We start from the raw sequence: 24,505 nt of genomic DNA on the forward strand, positions 1-24,505 counted from the left end.
CCTGGCTTATTTGGTAAACTTGTTTTATGGAACAGGCCCCAGGACCCATAAAGTGATTGTATATATTTTGTCATTATGAAAAAAAAATAGTGTCTGAAATTAGGACCAATTTTCTTACATTTCAACCCTAAATGTAAAGAGGTGCACTTTAAAATGATGAATATACCCTGCAAAATCATTTGTAAGAATGTATTCAAGAAGAAGAAGAAGGGACTCAAATATATAAATGTGCAAATTAGAGAGAGCAACAAAATGTGCAACAAACTAGCCTATACCTGCGAGACGGGTCCTCTCAGGGGAAATTGCTAGGTTTGGTTTGTTAATTGGATAAAAAGATATCTTATAGCCTACAATAAATTATTTTTTTGCTTTTGCTGAAATGTTACATTCATAAATGTCAATTTTTCTAAATCCATCCACGATTAGTGATTTTTAAAGAGGATAAGAGGTCAGAGGATTTTGGTTTTATAATATAAAAGCCTCCTGCTCCCCTACTTTTTCTTTCTTTGTATGTTTTTTTCCGCCAACATATTTATTTTATTTGATTTTATGTTATATCGTAAATGTATTATGTGGTATGTATAGACTGTGATATGAAAATTAAGCATAATCCCAGTCTTGATATGCCTGTGTAAATTTCTCAGTTATGAATGCCTTTCTGTGTTGTTATTCAAAGCATTTGAATTAAAACAACAACAAGCTTATGCTAATATTCAAATCACACAGGTAAGGGGCGAGAAGAAAACTATAATAACACGTAATTTGACGTAATTCATACTCACGTTAAAAAAAATAAAATAAAATAAAAAATAAAATAAAGAATATTTTTATAGTGAACACCGCACAGGAAGAAGTTAATTATTCAACGATAATTCTCTAAATACATGAACTTATGATAGAGAAGGTTAACTTTGTTTATTAAAAAAAAATGCTCTCAAAAACAAAAGGGAGGAACTGTTTATTACAGCATTGTTTTCCTGGGGCCTGTTCCATAAAGCAAGTTTACCAAATAAGCCAGGCTTGTTTCAGTTAGTCTGACTTATTTTGAACCAAATCAACTAACAATAAGTCAGACTAACTGAAATAAACCTGGCTTATTTGGTAAACTTGTTTTATGGAACAGGCCCCAGGACCCATAAAGTGATTGTATATATTTTGTCATTATGAAAAAAAAATAGTGTCTGAAATTAGGACCAATTTTCTTACATTTCAACCCTAAATGTAAAGAGGTGCACTTTAAAATGATGAATATACCCTGCAAAATCATTTGTAAGAATGTATTCAAGAAGAAGAAGAAGGGACTCAAATATATAAATGTGCAAATTAGAGAGAGCAACAAAATGTGCAACAAACTAGCCTATACCTGCGAGACGGGTCCTCTCAGGGGAAATTGCTAGGTTTGGTTTGTTAATTGGATAAAAAGATATCTTATAGCCTACAATAAATTATTTTTTTGCTTTTGCTGAAATGTTACATTCATAAATGTCAATTTTTCTAAATCCATCCACGATTAGTGATTTTTAAAGAGGATAAGAGGTCAGAGGATTTTGGTTTTATAATATAAAAGCCTCCTGCTCCCCTACTTTTTCTTTCTTTGTATGTTTTTTTCCGCCAACATATTTATTTTATTTGATTTTATGTTATATCGTAAATGTATTATGTGGTATGTATAGACTGTGATATGAAAATTAAGCATAATCCCAGTCTTGATATGCCTGTGTAAATTTCTCAGTTATGAATGCCTTTCTGTGTTGTTATTCAAAGCATTTGAATTAGAACAACAACAACAACAACAACAAGCTTATGCTAATATTCAAATCACACAGGTAAGGGGCGAGAAGAAAACTATAATAACACGTAATTTGACGTAATTCATACTCACGTTAAAAAAAATAAAATAAAATAAAAAATAAAATAAAGAATATTTTTATAGTGAACACCGCACTAAAGCGCACGCGAAGTGGGCGGGAAATTGTTTCAGTGTTGATGCACGCTGAGCGGCGACAGGTATGGCCTACATTAGAAAAATAAGAGATGTCTAGACTTAATTAATTAATCATTTATTTATAAACAAATAGAGCTCATTTCCAGGACACTTAAATTGTGAAACTGATGAACGCGAAAAAAAACTTGACAGCTGGCGTATTTATTTGGCTATAGCGTTACACAAGACGACGTCTCAAAAACTAGCAAGCTCCCTAGCTAGACAACATTCTTAGGTGTCCTGAGGCACTCCGAGCACACAACACGTTTGGTGTCCATCTAGACAGCACTTTGGAGCATCGTTCAAACGGTGCCTACTGAGGCTGTCTGGGTCGGTAGCGTAAGTTAACTGTGTTTTGAGCCAGAGCCATAATAAACAAACGATGTATAAGGAGGCATTTGGAATGACAGCCTGAACGCAACAAAAAGCCAAGTCTTATGTCACTGGGTAAATGAACGACTGTAGCCTATTTAAGTGTACGGTGGCGTTAATAAACGTTCATTAAGTTTCACTAGCTTCGCAGTCTCCCATGATCGTTATGTTTTCTCAGACACGCCACACATCACGATGTTTTATGCCCAAATCTTCACCTCCAAACGAAGCACATTAGCCAAGATATGGCTGGCAGCCCACTGGGAGAAGAAAGTAACCAAAGCACACGTGTTTGAATGCGACCTAGAGACCACCATAAAGGAGATCCTGTCGCCCCAGGTAAGGTGCACCTGGTTAATCCATATATGAACACGAAACCAAGTAATTTAATGAGGTTAGTGCTCACTTTAGAGACTCGTTTATCTGATTTATCTCCATGGTTCATTACCAGATGAAAGTTGGTCTGCGAACTTCAGGGCACCTTCTTTTAGGAGTTGTCCGGATATACTCCAGGAAGACCAGATACCTTCTCACAGACTGCAGTGATGCATTGGTCAAAATTAAAGTGGCTTTCAGGCCAGGTGAATGCAGCCTCGTACAATACATGCCGTCTCTGGTGTTAAAGGGGTCATATGATGCTGCTAAAAAGAACATTATGTCATGTATTTGGTGTAATGAAATGTGTTTATGCGGTTTAAGGTTCAAAAAACACATTATTTTCCACATACTGTACATTATTGTTTCTCCTCTATGGCCCGCCTTTCTGAAACGCGTCGATTTCTACAAAGCTCATCGGTCTGAAAAGCTCTGCTCTGATTGGCCAGCTATCCAGTGCGTTGTGATTGGCTGAATACCTCAAGCGTGTGACGGAAATGTTACGCCCCTCACCATATTGTGATGCCTGCGGCAACCACATGGGACGACCCCGGGCTGGACTCCGCTTCCTCCACGGTGAAAGCCGATCCGTCGATCCACAGCGTGAAGTTGTTGTATTCCCTCAGCAACCTGCACGGATCAGCTCCAGGCATGACGAAGCAGATATCGTCCTCTTTTGGAAGACCAAACAAAGTAGTTTCGCTTTCACAACGAAGCACACAGCATCTTTACGACATGGCAGCGGCGGCAACAATACTACAGCGAGAATAAAAGTTACGCCTTCTTTCTTTGCGTGAACATTTGGGCGGCATTATGCAAATCTTCCCACATAGTGACGTAGATATGTGGGGCGTGTTAGAACGAGCTGTTTTAGGTAGGCGTGGCTGACTCTGAACTTTTATAAAGAATATCTCTTTGGATTTGAGACTTTAGTCTTTGCAACTTTACAGATGTTCTTTATGCACCAAGAGCTTGTAACACTCCAAAGAGAAAGGAAAAAATCGCATCATATGACCCCTTTAAATCCGTCAGTCACAACAGAATGAGGGAACCCTGCATGAGAACTCAACAATATTTAATTTTTATTCACAGGACAGACAGATCTGCCTGAGGATGCGATGGAGGCCACCTTAAAAAATATCACTCTCCCAGAGGACTTCACTGACTTTGATTCCCAGCTGCCTGATCTCAAGTATCATGTTTATTAACAACTCACAGCTCTTCATATAGATTTTTTTGCTGATGTATGCCAAGTGTTTTTATGACTTATTTGGCATGTCATGTCTCACCCAGCACCATTGATGTGGTCGATCACTTCTCTTTGAACCAGTGCCGCACTGAAGATATTACCCTCAAAGAGAACTTTGAGAACCACTTTCTCACCATGGAGAGAATAGGTAACACCTCTGAATGATCAATAAACCAAGTTTTTACATAGACTTTGTAAAACTGTAGATGTCTGTGGTTGTATTTCCCGTTCAAAGGTGAGGAAATCCAGTCTTATCAAGGACTGTTTGATCAGAGTTTCAGTGTCCATGGCGATTGCTTTGGTGATGAAGAAATGGCTGTCGACCTCATTGGTACAGTATAAACATTTATGAGTTCATTTATGAGTGCTTTTACACTGAAAATTCGCACATGCTAATGAAATTAGTCATATTTATGTGTATGTTTAAAGTCAAATTGAAATAAATGCTGACATTATGTATTTTCTAATGCATGATATTCAAATAAAACAATAATTTTTTAAGTAATGCAAAAATACTTCATTATAATTAGCATTGCTCAATAAAATACATTATATATAAAGATTAAAATATTGATAAATGTTAACCAAATGTCAAATAAATATTTATTCATTGTTTAAAGATAGTGTTATAGGTCTTGCTGATTACAAAGAGTTAAAGGGAGTGGCACAATTTTCATTTTGGGGTGAACTATACCTTTACAGTTATAGTCAATAATAGCAAATAATGAAATGTTTAAATAAGAAGTTGGATACATTAAAATGCCCTTATTTCAAAATCAAATCTGGTTTAATGTTGAAGGTGAATAATTTCTATAAAGGTGTATAATTTCTTTTTTGCCATAAAAGTGTTTATCAAACACTTCCCCTATGGCTCAGTGTGCACATTAAAGTGGGGTATGATAGTATAATGTAGTATAAGTGAATATGAAGCCTCTTGCTTTATGTGCATTTGTACAAAATCGTTGTATCTAAATTTGTACAAACACATTTGCCTAATTTTTGTCTTTTTTAAATCACTAAAAGTGTGGAACCGTATCACTCTCCCACTTCTCTGAGTCCAATATTTGTTTATTTCTCTTTATTTGTGGTCTGTCAAGATTTTATAGCCAATACGACTGATGATGCTGTGGTGCCTGATATCTTTGATGAAACTCCTAATGAATTACCAGCTACTCCTCCTCCAACTGCTGTCAATGCACAAGGTATATTTTTATATATATTTGCATTACAATATATTTTACCCTTTGAAACATGAACAAGCAACTATGTTGTTGTTAATGGTTTATTCATCTGCATATTTCATTGTTAAAAGCTTTGGTCACATGAAATTACACACAATCAATAATAGTGAGAAGGAAAAGGCAAAAATGTGCACAATAATTTGTTTTGTTATCAAAAACACTTTATGGCTTGTAAGGTCTTATAAAGAGATTGTAAAAATTTTTAATTTGCATACCTAAAAGTTTTTTTTTTCTGTCATGCAGATGTAGTCTTTGAAAAGACCCAAGTTTTTGAAAAGGCTAGTGATATGATATTTCAAGGTTAAAAGCTTACATGCATAAGCTTTAATACAACATAAAAATGCGTTTAGATATGTATTCTAATAAACCACTTAGGACATGTAGTATGGGCTTTACATGTTTACTATATGACCTTTAGTTTGTAAAATGATAAATGGTTAATTTCTAATTGGTTATATGGGTGTACAGTAAAAATTTTAATATTAACACTTTTTTTAATCTGTAATTAAGAAATGGCCTTTGCTTGCAATGTTAACATTTACCACTGTGTCATTTTCTCAAAGAGCCGGAGTCTTTGAAACCAGAACTTTCCTGTTTAAAGGGTAGGAGCAGTCCAGCCCCAACCGAGACCACTTTCTTAGTAAATGCAGAGGAAGGTTTCGCTCTTGCACCAGTTGTTGTCACATGTGAGTTTTAGCTGCTCTGGAGAATTATATGAGCAGCAGTTTTGAGCTTTGCCTCAAATTGTTGTACATTGTTGTACATTGTTCAATGTTGAACTGTTAAACAGACTCATCATTTACTCACCCTCAAATCATTCCAAACCTTCATGAGTCTTACTTCTGACAAACATAAAAGAATATAGTTTGAGAAATGTGTTTTTGTCCATACATTGTCAAAGGTAACTGAACTGTTGGTTATCAACATTCTTCAGAATATCTTATTTTATGTTCTGCAGAAGAAAGAAAGTTGTACAGATTTGGAGCAACATGAGGGTGAGTAAATGGTGACAGAAATGTCATCTTTGGGTGAATGTTGAGGTTTAACTGCTCTCATGAAGCCACTTGAGGGTGCTGTTGACAATCAGGAATAAAAATATCCACGTACATTTTCTAGGGCTAATCATGGTAATGAATTAGCTGCTGCAGTATGTACACAGTGCACACTATGTAGATAGTCTGTGTTTAGGAATACCATAATTTCCTACTAGATTTGACAAAAGGTGTAATGTGCAACCAGAGCATATTTATTGAAGAATATTACAGCATATACAGTGTCTAACAAAGTAATATCAACCATAGTTTTTCTTGACTTTTTTTAGCTGACAAATATTAAGACATTTTTGCATAATATTGGATCACAAATACAACATTTGCTTTTTTATATTTTGAGATGGCAACTGGACACCACTCACTGAATTAAACATGTAATTCACTGAGTTTTAATTTGCATTATATAGTACATGCTGCTCAGAAAGCAGTATTCTACTATTCCATTCTGAATCTAGACATGGTCACAAATTATCAGACCAGGGCCTAAAACTAACATTTTGCCACACCTGCCAATGGCTGGTGACTTGAGAAATTTTAGAAAATTACATCTTGACCAGCAATGAAACTGTATGTGCATCATTTAATTAAAAAGTTCAGAACAAATTGGGGAAACATATCTAACTGCAATTATTATTATTAAAGTATTTCATATTCATAGATGCAAACTTCTCACCTTTCGGTAAAAAAACTCATCTTTTTGAGATCAAAATAGGTCACCTTCGAGATTTGTGTAGATTTGATGAGAAAGTGTTTTTGGTGAGGAGGGGGGGTCTTTTTACAGTACCATTAATACCAATTCTGTTCTGTACCCGCTTGTAGTCAACTGCTTTTAAACAGTCCTGTGTGTTTTTGCATGCACGCTCTGGTTTCGAATGACAAAATCCATGTAAGAGTTCTACACGCTTGCAGATCTACCTAACATAACAAGAGAAAGAGAGAAAAAGCACACACGCGGTGTGTATAAGAGATTAATTCTGTAGTTAGTCATTGATTATATCAGGAGTTTTCATGTGAGTAAGCTCAGTCAGTTGCGCTATAAGAGGAGCCCTTTGCTCGGTTTCTCTACATAATCCATTGACAATTTGAAGAAAAGTTTTGTTTGTCTAAGAGGATCAAACATCCACCTTTGCTGTTTCAGGAGTGACAAATGCGAGTGTAAAAAATTACGCGCATAAATCCGCTAAATTGTTCCGTCAGCCATTGCTATGATTGACAGTGATAACTGTAGCACTGGGCGGAAAGAACTATCTGACAAACCGATGTCAAAAACAGACTTGTGCTTCAAGTGATGCAGAGAAAATTCAGTGACAAAACTACAATAGCAAAAAGTCTGTGTTGGCTGAATATATTTAACAGCTTCTACAGTTAAAAATATAACTTAAAACACTATTTTTGATGTGTCCTTTTTAAGGAAATGTTTTTAATAATTTAGTTTTTTAATTAAATCAACTGAGCTAATGAGTGATCCTCTGCCGCCATCTACTGGATATAATGGTAATTTCATGTGATTGTCATCTCTAACGCCTTTGTTTTCCACAAGGATTTTTGGCACATTTTTTCAAGTCATCGTCATCAATAAAAAGTGAATTTTATTGCACAACTATAAAGTTAAAAATAATAAGATAAAAATAAAAATATTGTTTGATGAGTTTGCATCCCTGCATATTAATAATTTTAATTTCCATAAAAATAATCATTCGTATTGTTGTTTTTTTCTTTGCCTTCAAATGTTAAACCATAGAGATTTATTTTGGCTGAAAACAGCAGGGAAACTTCTCTTTAGAAATGCTTCTCTTCGATTGACAACAGATTCTTAGTGCCTTAGAAGCACTTTCAGAAGTGGAGTTTGTGTGGAGCAGCATTTACTAACCCCAACACACTGAAAACAGTTTTTGTGACTTCATAATCACACTGAACCATATTGTGTTCTTAGACATTGTTATAATTAATATAAAAAGTTACGGCCGACTGGCAATTATCACTGGTTCATACTGTATACTCACCAATGCTGATTTTTACTCACATTTGGCGTATCAGACTAATGGAAAGTTCAAACATGTGCTCAGCTTCTTCAACAAGGAAAAGAGGCACGAGGAAACGGAAGCTGGTGATTGACCGGTCAAAGGAACTAACAGACGATGACATCAGGAATCACCTGGCTGACTGCTCCGACCTTGTAACCCCATTGGAGATAGCCCCGCCCACTCGGCAGCTCATGGAGTGGAGGGAGAATGGAGGAGTGAAGCAGCTCTTCTCCAGTTTTTGCCTTCCACTCTTACACCCTGACTTAAAGCAGGTATTGCACACCCTCTGCTGAAATAGCATCAGAGCTGAAGTGCACAGCTATCATTATACTGTCAGTGTAGCATTATGCAGTGCATCATGGGAAATATTCCTTTCCCTCTATTCCTCTAGCTGTTCCCTTGTGGCACATCACCTAGGAGACCAGGCTTGGAGGGAGGAGCGAGACAGCAGACTGACCCAGAGGAGATGAGAGAGCAACCTAGAGAGGGTAACGAATCACATTGCATCAGACAGAAGCAGAGTTGATGGTTATGGTATGAAGATGCATTTTCTGTGATGCGATAAGTGATCAGCTGAGACGCATTCATACCTGGTCCTAGCATGCATTTTAAATGCGTCTTCCATATTCAGATTTTGTCTAGACCAGGGATGGGCAACTTTGATAGTGACGAGGGCCAGCATTTTTTCTGCTTTATACCAAAGGGCCAGATTACTAATCCACGTCCACACACCTTTTACACCGTATTACTCAATTTCCTTTTTATTGAATGAAATTAAAGTATAATTAATGTAATTTATTTTTAAAGATTTTATTAACTATAAAACTTGTGCAGTTAAGCTAATTCAGAAGGGAAACTTTGTTGTCAGTTGACAGCAATATTACACCAAGAAGCCACCAATGTAAACATCTCATTTGCATTGTCTGTAAATTTGCAACAAACAAATGTACAGAGGTCCTATTTTTTATAAGTGGCCTTCAGAACTTTCTCAAAACAACCTAAGAGGACAATTAAAAAGGGCTTATTCAAAAAAATTGTTATTCCAAATGGTACCATAATATAACCTTGTATCTGCAGGATTTTTAAAATCAAATTTAAGACCTTTTTTGAGACCTGCACTTTACATTTCAGCCTTTAAACAATTTTTAATAAAAGGAATGAGTCAAAAGTATCAATTAATCAATTGATAATGCATTAGCTTCATGTCGGTCCACCGGTTCACATTTAAAAATATGTAGCAAAAACAGCAGAAGGGCTTATTGAAAATGCAAATTTGTTCTCTGCCAGCACTTTCGGAACGGCAGAAATATAGTGGTTTCCAACAACAGTACACAAAGCACGCAGCGCTCAAGTTTATTCAGTGAAACCCTTTGAAGTTCAATCAACGTCATATTAATCTATATAGCAATTTTTGTCTTTCCGTCCCCAAATTTAAGACCTCTTATAATTAAGATTTTTTTTGTACCATTTAAGAGTTTTCATGGCCTTTGAAATTTGAGGCAACTCTGGCGACCCCGTTGTTTGTGAGCAGTGGTGTGATGGCGATTTAAATAATATACAGATTTCCAAACAACCCAAACATATGGGTATCCCCTTTAACTTGGTAAAACGATAATCTGTTTACCATCTTGACTGAAAAATACTCATGACATGACACATGTCATGAATATGAAGGAGGTTTGATGCATGTTTATGACAACTGTCATTAAGTGTCATTCGCTCAGTTATGTCATTTTTAATGCAAATAGGACATTATTTGACCTAACCCTACCCCTACTCTTACCCCTAACCATAGCCCATAACAAAGACATCTCAAACAATGTCATCTTTGCATTAAAAATTACATAACTGAGCGAATGACACTTAATGACCGTTGTCATAAACATGCATACAAAACCTTCATATTCATGACGTCATTATTATGTAGGTGTCATGTCATGATTATGAAGGTGTCATGTCAGTCTTATGCACACCACTTCAAGTAAAGTGTAACCGACAGTAGACCACCACAGCGGGGCAGGCAGCCTCCCTGGCTGGGTCGGGACAAGACAATAGTTCACAAACGGCCTCCATAACCGTGACAGGACAGGATGAGGATTCCCCGACGGCCTCCATAGCCATGATAGGACAAGCAGGGAGTTCGTAAACGGCCTCTATAGCCGTAACAGGACAGACAAAGAGTTCCCAGACGACCTCCTTTCCTTGGCCGGAACAGAACAGACAGAGAGTTCATTGACGGCCTCCTGGGCCAGAACAGGATGAGCAGAGAGTTCATAGACTGCCTCCTTAGCCGGAACAGAACAGACAGAGAGTTCATTGACGGCCTCCTTGGCTGGAACTTCAGACAGGGGAATTAGTTCATGAACAGAAGGGTTAGAGTGAGTGGGTTTGGGGATACCAGCAGTGCGTGCAGACACCAGCGGTGCATCCCTCACACTGGATACCAGACTGGGATACCGAAGGACTGACATTGAGAATCTGGGTGTGACAGACAGGATGTGACATGACTCTGGATGATCAGCTGTGATGCAATGTGATTCTGGATGAATAACTGAGGCGTGACGTGACTCTGGACGAACAGTTGAGACGTGACGAGACTCTGGACGGACAGCTGAGACATGGCGAGACTAGAAGATCAGCTGTGACGTAATGAGGCTCTGGCAGCTCAGCTGAGACTTGACTGGACTCATGACGATCAGCTGTGACTCGACTTGACTCATGAAGATCAGCTGTGATTCGACTTGACTCATGAAGATCAGCGGCTGAAGCGAGCACCGCCGCTTCGGAAGGTTCTGCAGCATGCGCCGCCACCTCTGGAGAAACTGCAGCGGGCACCATCGCTTCGAGGAACACAGCAGCGAGCACCACCACCTCAGGAGATACTGTAGCCTCAGCCACCGACTCTGCAGACTCATGAAGATCAGCGGTGACTTGACTTGACTCATGAAGATCAGTTGTGACTTCCCTTGACTCAAGAAGATCAGCTGTGACTTCCCTTGACTCAAGAAGATCAGCTGTGACTTGACTCATGATGATCAACTGTGACCTGACTTGACTCCTGAAGATCAACTGTGACCTGACTTGACTCCTGAAGATCAACTGTGACCTGACTTGACTCCTGAAGATCAGTTGTGACTTGACTTGACTCATGAAGATCAGCTGTGACTTGACCAGACTCATGAGTATCAGCTGTGACTTGACCAGACTCAGGATCCTCCGCGACACCCACAGTAAATACAGATCCGACAGTCAACAAAGCATAATCCATGAACTGAGCGAGTGATGAACGTGGACCCTCGCGTCTAAGCTTAGCCCTCAGAGGTTGATTTATGCCATCGCAGAAAAACTCTATTAATAAACAGTCTGGTAACTCAGAATAGTGAGCAATGGCTAAAAACTCTCAGTTTTCTCTTATAGTTCTTACTCTTATAGTTCTCCAGTGATCGTGGACCCTGTTTAAGGGCTAACAAAATCCTTGCGGTGTCCATACCTGGCCAATGTTCCTCAGAAAAGCTGCTGGGTCCTTGTAGGGCTGAGTATTCTGTAACGGGGCTGACGAGACGTGAGACGTGTGGATCCATCTGCAAGCTTTTATTAGAGAGACGTGGTAAACAGGCAGGGTCAAACAATGGCAAACAGGTATATGGCGGGCAAAACACAAGAATAGTCCTAGGGCTAGCGTAGGTCACCGATTGGCAGACAGAATCACAGGGGCGAGACGAGAGGGAAAAATCCAGGAAAACAGGCAAAGATCAGATACCGCAGAAACAGGCAAGGCAAGGCAAAACAAGGAAAACACGGAGACTCGGAAAGGGGTACAGGCTAAACAATACTCAGCAGAGAAAGGTGGTTAGAGTGGGTGTTATATAGTGAGTGAGGTGATTAGAAACAGCTGTGTGCAATCAGGGCAGTGTACAAATCGTGCAAAGAAGGATGGGATATGTAATCCAGGGTGCTATGCAACAGTTTGTGTTGTGCGAGAGTCAATGTAATGGAAAGGGTGACCTCTGGTGGTGAATAAACAGAAGCCCATGGACTGAATTCGTGACAGTTTCCCTGGTCAGTGTTTAATTTATTATTTGCTAATGTTAGTGAATGTTTACATTAGAGTGCACGTCCTACTACGCTGAAATTAATACGGGGAGTGGCTGGAAAATAGCGACCTCTCCAGTTGCCCATCCCTGGTCTAGACTCTCGAGTTGCTGAAATCTCAGTAATTAATCTTTTCTGAATTGGCTGATTGTATGCATTTGACCACATGAGAATCTACGCTTCAAAAACAATCCAGTTGAATGCACTTTCGACTACCTTTTGAAGTGGTCGAAAGTGGACAAGCTTAAAACCTTTTAGACCCCTTTTACACCTGTATTTGACGTCTTCTACTTGTGATTGGATTGACGAAAACACATCTTAAAGGGGTCATGAACTGCCACTGTTTTTTATTTTGTACTGTTCTCTAAGGTCGACTTATAATGTTATCAAGATTTTTACATCAAAACATAATAATTTAGAAGTAAAAGGCTATTTTCTGTCCTGTTTTTGACCCCCTCATCTGAACGCTCTGTTTAAATAGGCGTGGAGGATAGTAGACTCAAAAGTAAACGCCCACTGCCATGATTGGCTTGTGTATGTTTGACATACACATAGATAGACACTGCTGTGATTTAGGTTAAAATCACATAAATACTCCATACATATAAAACGATAATACACAATAATAGTGGCCACGTAATAAAAATAATTACTCACACTTGTGTGTTGCAACATGGCTGTCGGATCCAATATAGCCGACACAGCATCGTCTTTTAGTTTCAGTCTTTCTGAAAATCCCGCATCGAATCGCGCCTTGTTTTTAAATGAATCCGTGGTAAAAAAAAAAAAAAGAAGTGAACAAAAGACCAAGTTCTTAATGACGCAGTCTGGATCTTCATTAAAAATAAAGTTCATTCACTCGTTCCTAACGTTGGGATCAGAAGGAAGGCAACACAAACACTTTTTTTCCACAACTTGGCACTGCACAGCATCTTGTTGTCTTCAGAGCCATCTTTATCGTTTGGTTTCTGCATAAACCTGCTTGTTCGCCTCTCTCCACTACATGTGCGAATCGGTGGGTGCTGATCTTCTTCTGTGGAGGTGGCTGAAACTTAAAGGATGTTTTTATAGTACAATGCCCTCTTTTATGTCAAAAGATCAAGGAAATTTTGGTTTCTCAGTTCATGACCCCTTTAAAAACAGGTGTAAACAGGGCCTCTGAGATTATTTACTCCCACTCAAGTCATTCCAAACCTGTACAACTTTCTTTCTTTTGAGGAACATGAAATTAAGTTCCAAACGTAGGTTCGGGAGGAGCCTAATCATTCAGTCTTGTCAATCATCATTATGAGCATATTTAAGCCGCAGTCATTGCGCTGTCCTAGCAACAATTCTTCCACAGACGCAGACATTTCTCAAAAATAACTTTTTAGTGTTCTGCAGAAAAAAAAAGGTTTGAACAGGTTTGAAATCAACATGAAAGTGAGTAAACATCTGCCATTACTGTGTCATAGTAGCAGAATGTATCTGGTGTTTTTTTTTCTCGATGCAGTGAAATTGATTTGAATATAGCAATTTAATATTTTAAGCCTTCTGAAGTCAAATGATAGCACATTTCACTGAATATTTTTTTTCACTTCCCTTTCAGAGCTCTCAAATATTTTTTTTGTGTGTTTTGAACACACTAGGAGAGCAACATTTTCTGTGAATAAAGACTTAAATTTCAGTCTGTCCTTTCTGCAAAATGTGTGTGTGTATGTGTCTGTGTGAACCTGTAGAGGTCTGGGAAATCTCCGCTCAGCCGGTTCTGGGTGACTGGAGGTTGCTGCAAGACTCTGTTGGTCCAGATCAAGCAGCAGGTGGAGACACTACTGTAGAAGCTTCTGTCACTCATCCAGAACCTCCATCTCCCTGGAACACCACCAGTGTAAGAACTGCATAAGCACTTCAGCCCTGTGTACTAGCTATACATGTTACTGGTCTTATTGTGAGGGATTTACTGGTCTAGATTTGTAATATTTCATCAGAATGTAATTACTCATAATAACATTCTGATTATCATTCGTAATTATCATTTCACCCCCATCTCACCCTCTCTCGTTCAAAGGAGGAGAGAAGATTGGAGGTGTCATATTCAGAGCCTCCCTCTGAGATCTCCTTGCATCTTAACCCATCTGGAGATATGAGGGAAACCCCATTGACTCACACACAGGTAGTGCTAAACACTTTACCACACATAAATACTGATTATTAAATAAACAATGTCGACTTAATGAAAATTTTATGTCGACTAGTGACATCTTTGCACTGTGCAATGACATTGTCAGTGAGGTAGTAATCAATCCAATTTGTTATATTTGTTGAACTCAATTTAAACTCGAATAACAATGAATATTCCAATAACTCCTTTTAAGAAGTTTATTAACAACATTACCTGAAAACAAAAATGTTAACATGGTCACAATTTTTTTTGCTGCAATCTTGCATTCCATAAATGGTCATTGCCAAATATTACATCGCCAGCAATATTATTGGAGTTTAATTTTCAGAGTAATGTTTAAATATTATATGACTCTTTATTCACACTTCTAAAATCCATACACTTTATAAGGAAATAAGTAACTTGTGGCTTTTACAAACTTTTCTATGAAAAACTGAATAAAGAAAAACTGAGAAAGTGAATTCAAATATTCCATTGAGTGTGTGCATGAATGCCAGTCAGATTATTGCAACAGATAAGGGGGACTCAATCTTTTTGATCTGAACTATTTGTTAAATTTACTGTAATTTTATAATCATTGAAATCCTATGTCAAACATGTTCTTACACTACTGTTTAAATGTTTGAGGTCAGTAAGATTTTTTTTAAAAGTTACTACTTTTATTCAGCAGTAAATTTATCAAAAGTGACAGTCAGAAAAGCTTTAAAAATATTTACAAACAAAAGATTTGTTTCAAATAAATTAGTTCTTTTGAATTTTGTTCATCAAAGAATACTGAAAATATATTGCGGTTTCCACAAAAATATAAAGCAGCACAACTGTTTTCATCACTGACAATAATAAAGAAATGTTTCTTGAGCAGCAAATCAGCATATTAGAATGATTTCTGAAGATCATGTGACACTGAAGATGGAGTAATGATGCTGAAAATTAAACGTTACATCACACCAATAAACTACATTTTAACATACTGTATATTCACATAGAAAACAGTTATTTTAAATTGCAATAATATTTCACAATATTACTGTATTTTTGATCAAGTAAATGCTGCCTTGTTGAGCAGAAAAAACTGATGTGTGTGTAAAATATGACCTCTTCCCTTTGTCTGCAGTCTGCTCTGAACAGCCAGGATGTAGAGGATAAGAGAATGACCAGTCGGGCACACGACCTCCTCCAGGCCCTCAAAGTAAGAAATAATCAAACACCAAATCCACAGACAGAGTTGATGCTGATCAGGCCTGGCGTGTGGAGCAGTTGTAGATGAGGACTAGGTGTGAAGAAATAAGAGAGTGGGAAATTAAATATATGGGTGGTGATGAGAGCTGCAGGCTTAAGGGCATAAACTCAGTCTCGTTCATTTAACATGCTCTGCTCACAGTGGCAATAGCAGGCCGTATTAAAGCACTGTGATATGTGCTACCTGATCTCATGACGAAAACGTACCTGTGCATGGGAATTTTTTCGCAAGATGAGAAATAACATACCAATAAGTACATATCACTGCAGTTTCCAGCAGAAATGAACACTAGAGGCAGTAAAAAAGCAAGCACTTGTAATCGTTTTTGTACATCGTTATGATTACAGCTCCATATGTTTCGCTTTCTGGACGTAACAAGCTTGCTGGGTAGCTCAGACAGCACGGAACTGGACTTAAGATACAGAGTCCTTGGGTACGAATGCCGTGAAAAACATGAAATGATGAAACAGGTGAAACAGCTGAAAGATGAGAGACCGAAAAACAAGCTAAAACGGCATGCTTGTGATGTCAGAACTGTGGTGACACAAAACCAACGTCACATAAAACGTACCATGTGTACATTCATCTATTCCTATTCTGTTCATCTGGAAAAAACGAACACTTTTAACGCCACTCAGTAGACATTTTACATTGAATATGTCACGAAATGTACATGGCATAGGGATGTTCATTTCGGTTATTTCTCCTAACTGACAACCGACGCTCGTTAACCGATTATTAACCAACAAGATTATTTTAAATTAGAATTGAATTAAATTAGAAAGGATAAATGTCTGTGACCCGTTAAAAATACTAACATTTGTTTTCCGGGGATTCATTTACATGCGCAAAAAGCAGCAAACAACAGAACATGAGGATTAACATGGTCATATCATATCACATCATGCACCTGCAGTGCTTCTGCCAGCGGAGAAAAACATAATAAAGCTAGGCTATTATATAAGAATAAATAGGCCTATACGAGAAATATAATTTTACTTAAATAATAAATTAAGAAAACGAAAGAAAAAACTGTGCAACAAGTAGCCTAGTATGCAGAGTTTCAGTTCATTTTTGTGCTGCGCGAAAGGAAACCAAGACGGTAGAAAGCGGCATCCTATTTTTCTTTAGGCCTATTTTACAAAAGCACAAAGATTTGTTTTTATTGTGAATGTACACAAATAAAAGCAAACCTTTTACAATTCTGATTATCTTTAGAACTAAAAGGAGTAGTTGCTTCCACTGTTCGAAGGAAAAAATTTAAGTGATTGCGCCGGCGCCACATGCGTGCACACAGTTAAGCATTGCTACCTTGACAATTCAATGTTCATTATCATAATAAAATACAGTCAGTCAAACATATGGGAAAAACACACTGCTCAGTTTAAATATGTAGTCAAATCTGTGCCGTTAAGTGTTATCACCGTACCGCCGTGATGTTATGCAAAACTTTTTGTTTTACGTGAAACGCAAGTGAAGTACATTATAAATAATATTTTGGCATTCAAATACATCACGAATACAGAAACATTTGATTTTGTGTCGAATGAGAGACCCAACGTTTGGTTTCAGTTTCGTTTTAGCTCAAATGAATTCGTTTTGGCTTGTCGTTTAGCCCAGGAGTCTCCAACCTTTTTTACACCAAGGACTGGTTACGTTTGTAAAATATTCTCACATTTTTTTTGAGTAACAGATCGGACTATTCTTTCGGATAAGCAAGAAAAAAAATATGTAAAGCACAGAGAATGACAATGCCGTGAAGTGTTTTTGACATAATTTTATGTGTGTGTATACGCAACTCGGTATTTCCGCACTGTCTGAAACACATCTCTTGTGCAGCTTTGATTGTGTACGAGAGCAGCGCGTGAGTAACGAATTGAGCTCTCTTTCGTTTTTTCTTCTTGTGGTTTAAAATTGCTTGTACGTGTAAATTGGCAAATTAATCTGCGAATCACATGCGTGCCGAACGGTAGGGTCTCATCCGTACGTATTATGGATCAACTGCGATCCGTTTAACTCCTAATATGTGGCAGATCAGAACAATCTTTCAGTTACTTATTTAACATGAAATTGTCAAATTGCTACTCCATATTAATCGCATACAAAGAAAATACAGAGTAATTAGAACAATCATTAACATAAATAAATAACAGAGTGTCATATCTATAGACATTTTTCCCAGAACGTTCTTGTGACCCGGTAGCAATTCTTCCACGGCCCAGTAGTTGGTCGCGACCCCGTGGTTGGGGACCTCTGGTTTAGCCTATATAGCTATAGCGTCCTATATTTTTAATTCTTGTTATTTTCTAAATACTGTTAAATTGAAAGGATTTGTTGTGGAGTGAGGGGAACTAAAATAGCCTAGCTATGTTTACAGTGTTTATTATAGTGTTTGTAAACATTTTGTGTCCGCATTAGGCCTATTTCTGAATTAAATAATAAAATGCTACTTATATGCAACTTTTTTTTTCCCCCTCTCTAAAATTTATTTTTTTATACGCATAGCATATTTTAACCATGCAGCAAACCTTTTAAAATATTCTGATAAATTACTGAAAAAATAAATAACTTTTTTACCGTTTAACTAATTGTACTTATCGATCAAAATTCTTACGGTTGGTTAGCGGTTAACCGGTTAAAATGAGCATCCCTAACATGGCACTACGTATTTTGCGTCTTGAAAAAAAGTTCCCACAGGTACGTTTTCGTCATGAGATCAGGTTGGATATGTGATTATATGAAATATGTTCTATACGCTGATGGATATCATATAGAAACATTTATATTCGATATTATATAGATCAATGGTTCTGTCTAGGATTTATATGAAATATAATCTGTGTAGTTTGTATGACTTTGAGATCTTGGAGACATGACGGTTGTTGTGTATTTACTGTATACACAAACATGGCTGTCTGAAAGTGCTAGTTCTAGTCAGTTCCAGTTGACTTCATGTAACTTGTGGGTGTTGGGGTGCACCAGTCTGCCAGGACAGTCATATTTACAAGATACGGGGTCGATACAGTAACAACTGAACTGCTGTGGAAGAGCTAATCACTGGATTTGCAGAAGTTTGACAGGGTAGTGTTAATAATCTTTGAGTTTTTAGGATACATATCGTAGATGTCTATAAACAGAATTGTATATTTTGCTTTATTTTCTGATTGATATCTTTTATGTTTTGTTGTCTAAACCAAAGCAAACTGTGATTGGTCACGTTTCACGTCAGCCATACAAGATTAAAGTGGGTGGTTCAAAAACACAGTCAAATAATGTTATTGATTTACATTACATTTACATTTAGTCATTTAGCAGATGCTTTATTCCAAAGCGACTTACAAATGAGGACAAAGGAAGCAATCAAAATCAATAAAAGAGCAATGATATGCAAGTGCTATAACAAGTCTCAGTTAGCATAACGCAGTACACGTAGCAAGGTTTTTTTTTTAAATAATATAATAAATAAAAGAAAACATAGAATAGAGTAAGCTAGTGTCGCCTTTTTTTGCTTTTGTTAATTGTATTATAAATAAAATGAAAACAAGTAGATAGAATACAAAAAGATTAGAAAAGCTAGTGTTAGTTTTTTTTTTTTATTCAATCATTATTTCTCAATTTTTAAACTTGGATATCACAAAGTGTTTTGAATAACAACGTTTACATTTCAGTATAAAAAGAGTCAAGATACCTTTTGGTGTTTTTTATTTATTTTATTTTTATTTTGGATTTAACTTGCCCTAACGTCATGTTTCTTTTCAGAAACAAGACTCTTCCCCCAATGCCGTGTTCAGTCTTCACGCTTTATGTGAGAGCAGCAGTCGTTCATACGTGGCAGCCATATTTTTCTGCCTGCTGGTGTTGAGGAAACAACAAATCCTCAATCTGCACCAGAGCGCCCCTTACAGTGATATCATCGCCACACCTGGGCCTCTCTTTTCTTCGCTCTAGAACAGCCATGAAGCGACGGAGGGAAAACCTTTAGAGATGTTAGAGCTCATTAAAGGGCTTTGCTGTTTCATACATGTTCTTGGTTGGAAGCAAACTTTATGGATTTCTGTAAAAATTTAGACAATGTGTTATAAATTCCTATGGAGACCTGCTAAAAATGTGTCTAAGCTATGAAATGTGTCTGTATAGTGTTATGCTGTTTCTAAAAAAAACTAATATATATGTAGTACTCAGATCTGTATGAGCTGGGCTGTAGGTGAAAAGTACCATAGAGCAGCTCACAACACAATGGATGGTCTACATATAAAACTGTCATTAATATGATTGTTTCAGTTTAACCAATTTCATGAACTAAATTAACTTAAATCCTTGTTCATTACTTGAAAAGTGAGTTGGCATGGATTGAAACTCGAGCCTGAATTGGTATTTGTCTTTTTGTCCTACAGTTTAATGTAATAATTGTTATGTTCCAAAAACAGTTCTGCTCTGTGTTGATCATTATGATCTGTATGATCTTTTTACCCAATTCTTGAGACCATTAAATGTACAAATCAAATAAATAAATATTGCAAAACTTAAAAAAAAAATCATTTATTTTGTTCCAAACATACTTTCACAAACTCTAAAGGAAAAGTGTAGCAGGATGTCCTGGGTGCTCTTGTAAATGTGTGAATAGGGCCTGGTGCTATATTGAGCTCTGACAAAATTAGCATAAGAATAACTTTCATATTGTTAGTAGTATTTCAAGATGGACATTTACTGGACTGAAGCAGTTTAGATTGACTTGATTGTCCATAATTTTTTTTTTCATGGTCTTGTTAAAATATGAATATCTAACATAATACGTTTTGCTTGCACAATGAAAAATACAGAGCTTTGATCATAAAACTAAGTGTTTAAATATGATTTGCTTAGACATATTATTGGGAGATATAGAATGACATCTGATATTTACAGTCAGGTCTGGAAGTATTCGGACACTGACTGAGTTTTTGTGCTTTTGCCTTTATACACCACGACAATGGATTTGAAATAAAACAAGATGTGATCGAAGTGCAGACTTTTAGCTTTACTTTAAGAAGTTCCACAAAAATGTTACAGCCATCTTACATTTTCAGGGGCTCAATACTATTTGGACAGTTGAACAAGAAGAGGTTAATTGACCAGGTGCTGTCCATTCCCTCGTTACTTCAAGACAAATTAAGCAGATAAAAGATCTGGAGTTGATATGAGGTATCAAATTGGCATTTGGAAGTTGTTTGATGGTGCTACCAATATAAAGTTCAAGAAGTTCTCAATGAACGTGAAGGAGGCCATCATTAAGTTGAAAAAAAACAACATAAATCTGTAAGTGAGATAACATCAACGGTTGGCTACATTCTTAAGAAGAAAGCAAGGAGTGGTGAGCTCAACAACATCAAAAGGCCTGGAAGACAACTAAAGTGGATGATCGCAGAATCCTTTCCTTGGTGAAGAAAACCCCCTTCATAACATCAACAGAAATCAAGAATACTCTGGAGGAGGTGGGCACATCATTGTCAAAATCTACAATCAAGAGACGCCTCCATGAATGTAAATACAGAGGGTTCACAACAAGATGCCTTAGATACCTTCTTTGGACTGACGAAACCAAGATTAACTTGTACCAAACTGATGGGAAGAAAAAAGTATGGCGAAAGACAGGAACAGCTCACGATCCAAAGCACACCACATTAAGTGTCAATCATGGTGACAGTGTTATGGCAGGGGCATGTACGTATAGCAATGGAACGGGCTCACTGGTGTTTATGTATGAATGATGTCTGGTCTTCAACAAGCCCAAAAGAGCCCATGTTACACCTCTCTTTATCTCCTTGCACTGGCTACCGGTTGCGGCTCGCATCAAGTTCAAGACATTGATGCTTGCATACAGAACAGGCTCAGCACCCACCTACTTCCACTCACTACTATGAATCTACATCCCCTCCAGAAGTCTGAGATCCTCTAGTGAGCGACGCCTCGTGGCACCATCACAGAGAGGCTCAAAATCCCTTTCCAGAACATTCTCGTTCACTGTTCCTGGCTGGTGGAATGATCTTCCCACCCCTATCCGGAATGCTGAATCTCTGACAATCTGAAAACTCATCTCTTTAAACGCTACTTGACTTCATCTTAAAAAAAAAAAAAAAAAAAAACTTGTTCTTTCTCTTTATTTATTCCTTCCCTTTCTAGCTTGTACTTATTTGAACAATGCCTAAAACTTGGTATTTCAAGTACTTCCTGTGTCTGTTTGCCTCTTTAAGAAGAATCGCTTTATGTATTCCCCAATTGTAAGTCGCTTTGGATAAAAGCGTCTGCTAAATGACTAAATGTCTAATGATGTAACTGCTGACAGAAGTAGCAGGATGAATTCTGAGGTCTTTAAGGCTATGCTCTCTGCTCGCATTCAACCAAATGCTACAAAACTAATAGAACGCAGATTCACAGTGCAGATGGATAATGACCCTAAACATACTGCGAAAGCAACTCAAGACTTTTTGAAGGCAAAGAAATGGAATATTCTTCAGTGGCCAAGACAGTCACCTGATCTCAATCCAATAAAGCATGCTTTTCAGTTACTGAAGACACGACTGAAGGCAGAAAGACCCACAAACAAGCAGCAACTCAAGGTGGCTGCAGTGTAGACCTGGCAAAGCATCTCCAGGGAGGAAACTCAGAATTTGGTGATGTACATGGGCTCCAGACTACAGGCAGTCATTGACTGCAAAGGATTTTCATCCAAGTATTAAAATTGTGCTTATATTTATAATTATGTCACTTTGTCCAAATACTATTGAGCCTCTGAAAATGTTGGTACTTTGCTTAAGATGGCTGTAACTCCTAAATTGTAAATGTCATATTGTTGTGTAACCTCTTAAAATAAAGCTACTTCAATCACATCTTGATTGTTTTATTTCAAATCCATTGTAGTGGTGTATAAAGGCAAAAGCACAAACTCAGTCAGTGTCCGAATACTTCCAGACCTGACTGTATGTGTATTTTAATAGTCTGTAACACTGTTATGAATAATGATTTACATTACAAGCTATCAGAATTTAATCTTACTTTTTTAGCTATATAAATATAAGCAAATGCACCAAATTGCATTTTTTTTCTCCGTCTCACTTTGGCCTTTGAATAAAATTGTGTCTTTCTCTCCTTGAGTCTTAACTCCGTTCTCCTGTATCATACTATATGGGTTGATTTGTTTAATATTTTCATGTCCAGTATAAACTGACGCAACAGGGAGGACACGTTATGTTTTATGCTATGAAATAAGTTGGTTACCAACTTATTTAATAGTGTAAAACATAACACGTCCACCATGTAACACTTTAGTTTAGGGACCAATTCTCATTAACTAGTTGCTTAAAAGCATGCCTATAATAAAAAACTTTTTGAATTTGAATATCAAGGTAAATTGTACTTAATTTGTCTTCCGGGAAACATGCAAGTACCTTCTGTTGCTTCCGAAGGGCAGTACTAAATGAAAAAAAAAGAAGATATTTCAACAAAATAAGAACAATTTGGACATCTTCATCCAGTTCAAAAGTGTTCAAGGGCTCTTAATGCATGGTGTTTCCTTCTGGAGCATCAGTGAATGTTTGAACCTTTTTTAATAGTTGTGTATGAGTCCCTCAATTGTCCTCAGTGTGAAAAGATGAATCTCAAAATCATACAGTCACTGCTGGAAAGGGTTCAAATATGCAAAAGATGCTGGAAAACGGAAGAATCTGCAGGACATGGAGGATTTTTCTGAACAGTACTCAGTTTAACTGTTCAGAACAAACAAGGGACTCATGAACAACCATCACAAAACAAAAAAAACATTCGTAGATCATCCAGGTAACCACACACAGTATTAAGAACCAAGGGTTCCCAAACATTTGTTGGGGGTTATTTTAATTTTATTTTATTTTTTGTCTTGTGGACTATAAGTAAACATCTTTTATGTAAAATATACTCAGGACAATACTAAATAAAAAATAACATGCATTTTGTATGATCTCTCTTATTTTGTTAAAATGATTCACATTTTCACAGATTCTGCAAGGGGTTCCCAAACTTCGGCATGCCACTGTAATTCTCAAAATTGGTAATTTAGAAATATGTGATCTTTACTAAGTGAAGTTGAGAAAACTTGAAATACACACACACACACACACACGTGTATTGGTGGTTTAAAGGGACTCTTCATAGGCGTAATGGTTTTTATACTGTACAAACTGTATTTTCTATCAACCCTACACCTAAACTAGGGTGACCATACGTGCCATTTTCCCAGGATGCGTCCTGGCCAGGATTTCTATATTGCCTAATATATCTATGTTTTGGCTTTGTTTGCGTGTGCAGACCGATCGGTGTGTATGACATCAAAATAACACGCAAACAAAGCCAAAACCTAGATATTTTAGGCAATATAGAAATCCTGGCCAGGACGCATCCTGGGAAAATGGCACGTATGGTCACCCTAGTTTAGGTGTAGGGTTGATAGAAAATACAGTTTGTACAGTATAAAAACCATTACGCCTATGAAGAGTCCCTTTAAACCACCAATACACGTGTGTGTGTGTGTGTGTGTATTTCAAGTTTTCTCAACTTCACTTAGTAAAGATCACATATTTCTAAATTACCAATTTTGAGAATTACAGTGGCATGCCGAAGTTTGGGAACCCCTTGCAGAATCTGTGAAAATGTGAATCATTTTAACAAAATAAGAGAGATCATACAAAATGCATGTTATTTTTT

The 24,505-nt window shown here is 37.2% G+C and overlaps 2 protein-coding genes and 1 long non-coding RNA gene across 5 annotated transcripts in view; 2 read left to right on the forward strand and 1 right to left on the reverse strand.

Moving 5' to 3' along the window:
• The window catches only part of LOC107553111 (double-strand-break repair protein rad21-like protein 1), a 1,559-nt gene extending 1,503 nt beyond the window's left edge, over positions 1 to 56 (forward strand). Inside the window, exon 4 of the mRNA XM_016235233.1 lies at positions 36 to 56. Coding sequence (XP_016090719.1) covers positions 36 to 56 — 21 coding nt within the window. The remainder of the gene's footprint in view (positions 1 to 35) is intronic.
• Positions 57 to 1,950: 1,894 nt separating this feature from the next.
• Positions 1,951 to 20,270, forward strand: rad21l1 (RAD21 cohesin complex component like 1). 3 transcript variants are annotated; one of them, XM_016235258.1, is made up of 14 exons: positions 1,951 to 2,007; positions 2,535 to 2,695; positions 2,808 to 2,937; positions 3,824 to 3,923; positions 4,025 to 4,128; positions 4,216 to 4,311; positions 5,078 to 5,182; positions 5,785 to 5,907; positions 8,340 to 8,569; positions 8,689 to 8,785; positions 14,108 to 14,256; positions 14,437 to 14,541; positions 15,665 to 15,739; positions 19,550 to 20,270. In XM_016235258.1, exons 2-14 carry the CDS (start codon positions 2,552 to 2,554, stop codon positions 19,736 to 19,738), a joined length of 1,647 nt encoding a protein of 548 aa, XP_016090744.1. In that variant the 5' UTR covers positions 1,951 to 2,007; positions 2,535 to 2,551; the 3' UTR covers positions 19,739 to 20,270. The 3 variants fall into 3 exon arrangements, with proteins under 3 accessions (XP_016090744.1, XP_016090745.1, XP_016090743.1); XM_016235259.1 differs by lacking the exon at positions 1,951 to 2,007 and adding an exon at positions 2,206 to 2,314; XM_016235257.1 differs by lacking the exon at positions 1,951 to 2,007 and adding an exon at positions 2,321 to 2,431.
• On the reverse strand, positions 9,258 to 13,199 carry LOC107553141 (uncharacterized). The gene is made up of 3 exons (XR_001604935.1): positions 13,190 to 13,199; positions 10,488 to 10,493; positions 9,258 to 9,361 (listed from the first exon to the last, which is right to left on the reverse strand). It is a non-coding gene; the product is annotated as an uncharacterized lncRNA (long non-coding RNA).
• Positions 20,271 to 24,505: the final 4,235 nt, after the last annotated feature.

This window comes from Sinocyclocheilus grahami, unplaced genomic scaffold, assembly GCF_001515645.1.
Source record: "Sinocyclocheilus grahami isolate Dianchi unplaced genomic scaffold, SAMN03320097.WGS_v1.1 scaffold465.1, whole genome shotgun sequence".
Taxonomy (NCBI): Eukaryota; Metazoa; Chordata; class Actinopteri; order Cypriniformes; family Cyprinidae; genus Sinocyclocheilus; species Sinocyclocheilus grahami.